Source organism: Polyodon spathula, chromosome 26, assembly GCF_017654505.1.
Source record: "Polyodon spathula isolate WHYD16114869_AA chromosome 26, ASM1765450v1, whole genome shotgun sequence".
NCBI lineage: Eukaryota > Metazoa > Chordata > Actinopteri > Acipenseriformes > Polyodontidae > Polyodon > Polyodon spathula.
Window position 1 is genome coordinate 18,643,292 of NC_054559.1, and position 9,146 is coordinate 18,652,437.

At 38.1% G+C, this 9,146-nt stretch overlaps 1 protein-coding gene across 1 annotated transcript; it reads left to right on the forward strand.

Moving 5' to 3' along the window:
• The first annotated feature begins 50 nt into the window (after positions 1-50).
• LOC121300699 (scaffold attachment factor B1-like) lies at positions 51-3,417 on the forward strand. The gene is made up of 7 exons (XM_041229396.1): positions 51-326; positions 869-1,045; positions 1,816-1,864; positions 2,033-2,124; positions 2,238-2,299; positions 2,728-2,773; positions 2,990-3,417. The coding sequence occupies exons 1-7, from the start codon at positions 280-282 to the stop codon at positions 3,105-3,107; spliced, it is 591 nt and encodes a 196-aa protein (XP_041085330.1). The 5' UTR covers positions 51-279; the 3' UTR covers positions 3,108-3,417.
• Positions 3,418-9,146: the final 5,729 nt, after the last annotated feature.

The following is a 9,146-nucleotide window of genomic DNA, read 5'->3' on the forward strand; positions in this document are numbered from 1 at the left end:
TCTGTTCAGAAACTTGGCTATTGGTAGCTGTACGGTACCCTGATCCATGGATGTCAAATGTCACCTTGACTGCAGATTTGATGGTCTTAACTATTGGTAGAAGATGAGACCATGGGTCTTCCTTTCCATTGATGGGGCTTCCACTTGAAATGAAGATAATGAAGCTTAGTAAACTCTGCACTGGTTTCCTCTTCCTTCTGTACGTGTCCTCCAGCTGCTGACAACTACATGTGCCTTTCGGTGTGTGTGTGCACCTCCTGAGAGGAATTTATTCTCCACATGCATCCTGTCTTAGCTGTCTGCTTGGGTACCCCTGCATTGGCACAGTAAGTGTTACAGGACACAGCAGTGGAATGGAGACAACTTGTAATCAATGGGAATCTTTTGCCATTCTCAGCTGAAAAGCAGAACCAAAACACTGGAAACCTAGAGTGGATGTAAAAAGCTTTATTACAGATGCTATATTTTTCGCTTATTAACATTTAATTTTTTTGCCACTTCGCTGCATACCTGCTTTCTTTTGTTTAAACAAGGAAAATCTGAGGTTTGTAACCTGGAAAAAAAATAAAACCTTTCCTATTCGTGGTTTATTGATCCAAGATTAGCTGCGATATCCATACACTTTGCAAGCCAAGGGCTGGTTTTATTTTCCTTTTAAGTTGAAGCTTAAATTTACAATACATTGTTTTGCTGTTTATTTAATAAACCAAAAAATAACACACACGAATACCCAGCTGGGTTGGATGAGCAGATTAAATTATTGAATTCTCCTCATTACCAGTAAATATTCAGTCTTTCTTTTCACAAGTTGTAACGCTCTCCAGCACTAGCAAGTGTGATGTTTTAAAGTCTATTCCCCCTCTAACAGACCAGGCAAGACGTCTGAGGGCCAAGACAATGGTTTTCCTCCCCAAGCTCCGCCGTTTGCAAAGGGAGCAGAGGGGCCTCGTGAGGGGAGAGCAGTAAACGGTGCTGGGGAGCATGAAAAACCCATTCCCCATGGGGACTGGAAATCAGAACGCAGACCAGACAAAAAAGATGCTGGGTATGGAAATGCAAATACAACTGTCAAAACTGTACCAGGATGCACTTCAGGCATATAGGGGGGGAAAAAACAAAACGATAGTCTAAGTCAAAATAAGCCCCTTTATTTCATGCGTCTCTTTGTTTTTTTGCAAGTACAACAAACTTTCAGGGTATACCTCTAAGGTATGCAAGTAATTCAACAGATTTAACTGGGTTTATTTTACATCTAGTAGATCTTTCTGAGCACAGTTGCACTTGCTGTTTTTTTTCATGTTTCTTTTGGTGACGTTTTGTAAGAGTTCTCATTTCACATCTTGCTTTCTTCAACACCGGGAAGAAATCTTTTCTCCCTTCTGGGGGATTTGCACTTGTTCCCTTGAGCGGACCACTTTGTATCCAGGGATCATGTGTGCACAGACTTCCTGTGTAAAGGGGTATTGCATCCACGTGTCCAGGTGGCTTTTGACTTCATTGGGGTAAAAGAGAGAAAAAGCCTGAATGTTTTTGGCTCCTACAGGATTTCACCTGGGAAGACATATCGTATCTTAAACTTTCAGCAAGATATTCATTGGAAGAATACAGCACACAGACTGTGGATCATTTCTCCAGTGTATGATGGGAGAGGCTGGATGATTTTGTTTCTATTCACATTTGAATGGCTTATTCTCTTTTGACTGGATTCCCTGTAAAAAAAACACATTAATCGGGGAAATTTACCTGAATTGTAACTAACTTTTGGGTTGAGAGGGGTAATTTGGATTAACTTATTAAATTTGTTTTTTCTTACAGGAGAGACGGGTCAAGGACAATGATGGGAGAAAGAGTCGGGCCGCCAAAAGTGTGTGCACTTTTTGATGATTTATGTAATTTTGTGTGTGTACAATTTTTTTTTTGTGTATATATAAATTGTATAATATTTCTCTGAGCTAAAATCTATATACATACACACACATAAAAGGTTTTGATATCCCATCTGAAACCAACTCTGTTTTTGTTTTTCTTTAAGCATTTTTCAGATGATCGCTCTGACCGACATAGCCGAGATTCTCGCGATAGCTGGAGCAGTGGATACGATAAGAGAGGACTGAATCAGACCAGGTAAATACGAATTAAGAGAGTTCAGGAATGCATTGGTACAGTTTACAATGCGTTATACACAAACCTTTCCACTTGTTAAATGTGCTTAACGTATTTCTGTTTCCAATCTGCAGAGATAGTCGTGATTGGTCTGGAGACCATGGCCGTAAAATGGACGGGGACAGAAGCTGGCCAAGTAAGACATAAGCCTCAACTTTCAAGAATTTGTGATATTTATTTAAAACAAACAAAAAAAAAAACTCCTCTACATAGGCTTACCAAAGCAGATGCTCCATCACAAGCTTTTTTTTGTAAGATGTGCAGTGCTCAGTTTCTGTGACAAGTATTGAATGATTCAAAGTAGTAGAACTGTTAATCTACTGGAGATAAATTTTTGATGAAATTTACTCTTAGTGTAGGAATATCCAGAATGCATGCAAAGATGGACTATATTGTGATTTTTATTATTTAGTCATTTGGCAGACCATTTTGGTTTTTGTTTTTTTTGGTAAACTGAGACAAGCATGGCTTGATTTTGTGGTTGCATCCATTACATGATCCTTTCATAGTGTACTCCATGCTAGATTATGGTGTACTCCAAGCCATATATCTTTTTTTTTCCAGATAGCCATTCTGGGCAAGGTCATATGAGCCGTGGAGGAATGTCAGGGTAAGATGTGTTTTTAGATTAACATGCGAGTTACCTGAATGATGGTAAGCGTGCACATGTTTTTAGCAAAGCACTTTTTTTTTTTTTCTATTGATTGTTGAAATGCAGTGGTAGATGAACAGTGCAGACCCCTTTGCCTGGTCCTGAAATCCCATGACCTACCTCCCTGAAAATGCATGTTATCTGACCAATGTTCCATTTTTTGTTGTGGTCTAGTCGTGGAAGCTACATGCAAGGAGGAAGTTCTCAGGGCGTTTCAGGGACTGTGAGCCGGCCAAGCCAAATGATGCCGGGTGGTGGAGTGCAAGGAGGGGCTTTTGGACGACGCTATTAATTGTTATAAATTGTGTCCGCTGTGTAGTATGGGGCAACAAATCCTCTGGTGTGTGTTTTTTTTTTTTTTTTCTTTTTTTTTTTTTTTATTCTGCTGCCTATTTAGCTACAGAGCAATATGAATGAAACATGACTTTTTTTTTTGTTTTCCCCCTTTTCTGAAGGGGTGCACGAACTTATGTAACAAATTAAAAAATTGTTGTAATTTTGTTTTTAAAATACTTCCATTCATATTTCTGAACACTTGTCATTCCACATAGGCATTGTTTTAAATCAATAAATGCACAGATGAGTCGGTGTATAGCTGTAAACTGTTACAATTTTGTGTGTTTTGTTCAAGTTGTCTTTCATAAATGTAGATTTATAGCAGTAATACTCACATGTTTTTGAAAAGTAAACTTCTTTGTGTGAAAACAGCAATCCTGCTTTTTTTTGGTATTTAATATTTGAAAGTATGTTAGTTGCAGTTCCACCCAACATCCACTTGGTGGTGCCAGAACCCCAATGTTGCATCTTACTGGTTGGTTTTGTATACTTACAAGATCAGTTCTAGATGTCGCACAATAGCAGTACATCCCCCCACTCAGTTCTATTATGTCAGTTATGTGCTTGACGTATTGGTAAGACTGCATGCACTTGCCAACGTGTATGGAAACCAGTGTAATGCTTGTTCTATGAACATATATTTTAAGACCTGAGTTTAACCTATGACTGGTTCCAGGAGCAGGATTCTAACCATGACCCAACAGGTCTCAAAGACAGGAACAATGCTTACCTGTGTTACACACTTTATTATATGCTTAACTTTGTATCATGAAGGACCCCTGATGTAAAACCGAATCTCTGAGTAAAAGGAATTGACCAGCTTTCTGATCTCAAAGTATGTGCTTTTGGAGCAGTTGTTTTCATCTAATGATATTGGTTCACTAAAAGTGAAAATGTGTAGTTTTGTATTTGCCTAATCAGCAAGACTACAGATTATATTGCAGAACTGCACAATCATTTGCTTTTGGGTGTTATTCTAACCACCTGACTCCAATTTAAAAGACCTTGCTATGCTTACCCAGAATTTTTACTCTGGTGTACTGCAATTTTCTAATCCTGTTTGGTTTAATAATGGTTTTTCAACCACTACAGAGCTTTCTAATTTACAATCTCTACATCTGTACAGTGCCGGCATTTGACTGTTCTTCCTGCTGCCAGTAGTTTGGTTCAAGGTGTCTTGGCACTGGCTGATTCTTCTGACAAGGTCACTGAGAAATGTGAGATGGCATTGATGTCAAACAATCTATTTGCAGCGAGTCAGTCATTGGCGCTGGGATTTTGCGGATGACTGTGCAGATTCCAGGCTTGTGCCAGTGCTTGTTTGGATATGAGCTGTGGCCATCGAGTGTTGTGTATATTTAAAAAGCTGTATTCCTGGAAGTGGGAAACTGATTGGGCTTGGATTCCTCCTCCAATCTCTGTTGCAGAATATATTGCCAATTCAGTGTAGTCTATAGGTCTTTGGCCAGTTTAATTTGTTAGTTTTAAATGCTTAGTTGCAAACACCATGCTTCTCTTGTATTGTCAATTATTTCTTCCTGATTACAAACTGCTTTGCACAGAAAACAGCCTGGAACGAGCATCCTGTCAAGTCAATCAAAACACTGACCAGTTCTGAAAAAAGCATGAATAAAACATGGCAGAACTTATTTTTATTTATTTTTTGCAAATACCTGATCCCTGCGTGACAAGACGAAATGGATCCAATCCATTTATGTAAAAATAAAATATCGATTTTGTACAATACAGATGATAGCAGACACATGCCTGGATGCACAGTGATAGGTATGATGAGCTCCTTAACCTGTTACCTTTCAAAACAATCTTTCTCAACTGAAACAGACAATCAAGTCAAAAGTACCCCTGTATATGAACTTTTATTACACATTGATGCATTTAATCACTCAATAATACTTTATTAATACAGCCTAGGATTCTGCAAAATTGGAAAATATATAACACCAAGCCAACTCAAACTTACTGAAGAAATAAAATAAAACCTTTGATGTAACTTTGTGCTTTGAGCCTACCTACTATAGGCAGAATCAGCAAGCCGGATTGTGAAAACACGCAGCATTTCAACATGTAAGGGATGGGTGGCGATCGAGGCTGTTGGGGGCGAATGTAGAAACGCAATTTCAGCAGATCATTGCGGGTTGCTAAGGACAAGCCAGCGTTTTTTTAAATAAGGCCTGTGTAAAAAAAAAAAAAAAAAAATCAAAGCTTGCACAAATGGTATCTAAACGGGATGAAGCAATCCTTGAGAAACTGACCAACTGGAAGAATGATGCAGCCAAACGCATCCTCGATTTAAAATGTGGTGAAAGTGATGCAGTACCTGTGCTATTGCTATAATGCTGACCGATGTATTACTAAATCACGAGTCTCCATGCCATTATGTCTATACTAAAAGGCAGCGGGCAAAGTCAGCTGCATAGGCATAAGCCACTGGGAAAAAACACAATAGATACTGTTGTATTATTATATTTATCTGTGTTATGGTACACTGATTGGATTCAAGGTTTTCAGATATTAATGGATCTGTAGGAGTAGCTTGTTGAATTGTATGTATGTGGCCAAAACAGCCTTTCCTTATCCTTCTTTATCTAATGTCATGCTGCCTTGTCCTCCCTTCGCTCACGTTGCAGTCCTGCTTAAGAAGTGCAGTCTAGTGTGTCAAGATCGAGCATCCTGCTGTTTCCAACGTAACAACGGAACAGCTCTTCGCTAAACACATTGTTGATCATTCAGAGCAATAACTCTTGCTTCAAACCTGGTCAGCAGAGGGATCGTTTAACTAAAACAAGCATCGTCTGTTTGGTCTGTCTCAATGTGGAAATACGCGTCGTCCTTGTTTAGGCTTGTTACAATAAAACAATAGTTGTTTTTTTTTTCTGTATTTTATCTCGTTTCCTGTTGTGGTGTCCTGTATAGATTTCAGCGATTCAAAACATTCTCCCACGGGTTCCTAACATAACCTTGAATTGGGTCCCAGATGAACACATATCTCAAATTTGAAGACTGCGTTCTGCCCAGGTAATGGAACGAGACCTGCATGCAAGTTAATAGCTAACTGCACCGCATGGATAGCACCAAACAAAGACCCCTTTACAAAGCTATTGCAAATATGTATCTGTTTCAATAAAGCCGGGTGTTTTTTCCGCACAGTTTACTTTTAAATGAATAACATTGACAGATTTCTCTCGATTGTTCTTATCCTATCCAGGTCAGGTTGGCATGTCATAATGCAATAGATGTTTTCATTTGACTAACGCATGCATTGGTTTTGAGCATTACATTGACACCGTGGAATGTAATTCCCAGTGCTGGCGTGTCTCAATACCTTTCAAAGTCTGTAAAATCTAACTGATTCATTTCAATACATAGAAAGTGGATTATTGTAGGAAATTAGTGTTTTTACAGTATAGCGTTTAATAAATAATAATAATAATAATAATAAAGGTTTTGCACAAATCTAATCATCATGCTGGGGTTCATTTTGAATCAAGGCAACATTATTATTATATCATCTACAGCAAATACTGAAAAGAAAAAAAAAAAAAAAAAAAATGTGAGAAAGATCGTTGTGTTACTTGAAAACCGCCAAAATTGCAGCAAACTTTTAAAGCCATGCAATTGATTTATTGATGTATTGATTTATTCACACATTACAGTCAATAAAATAGATGACCTAAACAGTACTTCATAACTTCAACCTGCTATTTCCATGAGTAATTATCAGAGTCATAGAGGATCTGTATCTCTTTAATGAGAGCTGAGGTGTTTAAAAAAAGTGATATTTGTGTGTGTGTGTGTGTGTGTGTTATTATATATTAGAGTCGCCCGGGCAACAAGTGTAAACTGCACATCATTTATGCCTGCTGAAGTGAACTATCTGCCCATTGATCTCTGGGAAGAAAGCAGAGTTCTCATAGGGGAGCTTGGGGATGTTATATGAATTAAGATGTGTCTTTAAATACCATTGACAAGCCAGGCTTTATTAAGAGGTCCGTTACGGTCATTAGCAATGCAAGGTTCATATCCAGCATGTCAGACAAAACAAACTCAGATCTCAGCTGAGATCATCAGAATGCTTTCTCACGCATATTCCCCGAAGGCCAGTCTTGCATTTTCAATAATCGTTTACTTAGTTAATGACCACCCCGTTCAAACTCTCATCCATTGTAACTTTCTCTCTGGTCAGTGGAAAGTAACTTTTTTTGGGGGGGGGGGGGAGTGAATTCAAGTTTGCAACATGAAGGCTGCGAATCATATGGCCATTGCTGGAGGTCGGCAAATTCATTTATAAAGAGCAATTTTTAAAAATGCATACAGGAGATCTTTGATGTTTGTTTCATATCTGGTTGCATCTGCAGAGTGTAGACTGCTGATGGAACAGGTTGCAGCCCCAGTTTGATCCTGGAACTACTGGTTCCAGACTGGTTTTCAGAAGGGACTATAAATTATGGAAAAATACTAGTCTGTACTGAAGATTAATGTTGTATTTCTAATAAGTGGAAAACATCCCATGTCAGAAGAAAGAGCCTGTTCCCTTGAGCTCAGAGGACTAATCCACACAGAAATACCAGCCTTGACACATGCTTCTTTTCTGCAGGAGTTAATGGCTTCTTGGTTAGTCAGTAAATGGAATTGCTCTGTGAAAAAAAAAGCCCTTTTCTATATAGTAGGTGCTGAATGGCGCTTTTTACAACTCAAAAGGTGACGTGTCAAGAAGGGGTCAGGGGTGAAGTGGTTCCCAGACTAATCACTTGCAATGTTGTACGATTCAGGGTATTACAAAAGGAGCAATATTTCAGTTACAGTAAAATACAAAGAGAAAAGAGGGGACTTGATTGAAGTCTTTAAAATCTTAAATGGTCTAGATAAAGTGAACCCAAGACATTACTTCACATTTAGCACAGCAAGTTTAGAACAGAAGGTAGGAAGAGCTTTTTTGCACAGAGTTATAAATGCATGGAATAGCCTACAAGGTGTAGTAAAGTAAGTAAAGACTTGTAAACTAGTAAAGACGGGATTCTCTGCTTTTAAATTAGATTTCAGCTAACACTCAACGTACTGTTCTGTTTTGGATGCACCATTTTTAATGTTCATGGGGTACTGTAGTTATTCCATCAATTAGGATAGCCATACGATGCAGAATAATAAAATATAATAAAGTGTGTTAAAGCAGAGTGAAAAAGTATGGCTAATCACACAGTAAATGCATTGCAAACATGGGAAAGGCACAATTTCAGATGAGACTGGCTTTGGGTGAAGTACAAATTCCTTGAACTGAACTACCCTTTAAGATTGATTTAAACTGGAGCCCAGAACCTAATGTATTCCCTTCCTAGTCCATGTCATTACCCACCCTTGCCTGTGTGTGGCACTGCAACCCCAGGGAGGTATAGTAGCTCCAATCTGATACACTGATTGTGTTCAGCTACCAGTTTTACCCAGCCTTCTGCAAGCTGTGTTATCAGTGATCTTCAAACCCAGCAGACACAGGATTTCTTTGTTCAGTTTCTTGCTAATACTTTATGTAATAAAATTTATGGACAATAATGATCTGTATTTACGATAATTGTTTTATTGCCAAGTCATCATTTCCTGTTATTATCCTAAGCCTATATTCCATAATTATTAACCATAGATGATTACCTTATAAATAATACCTATATTAAAAATGTGACCACTGTTTTTATTTAACAGAAGCTACAGCTATGACCAAAAGTTTAGCATCACCCTATAAAATTAACACATTGTGCTTCATAAAGTCGAATGAAACCTGCTGAACAATGTTACGTTAACATATTGAATTACACACCCCTTTATAGTTTTCCATATACTTCACGAAAAAATGAAAAATGTGACATTTTGAAATCTACAGTACTTCTGGTAGACTTTTGCGATTGCATTTTATTTTATTGCATGAGGTTAAATAAAAGATCTAAATTATGTCCATATAGATGATGCAAAGTTTTTGGCCACAGCT

Bases quoted from the DNA above. Each gene is read 5' to 3' on its own strand.
- LOC121300699 (XM_041229396.1), top strand. From the start codon at position 280: ATGCATCCTGTCTTAGCTGTCTGCTTGGGTACCCCTGCATTGGCACA. The intron at 1,865-2,032 runs GTGTGTGCACTT...TTTTTCTTTAAG, and splicing joins AAAGAGTCGGGCCGCCAAAA to CATTTTTCAGATGATCGCTC. The intron at 2,125-2,237 runs GTAAATACGAAT...TCCAATCTGCAG, and splicing joins AGAGGACTGAATCAGACCAG to AGATAGTCGTGATTGGTCTG.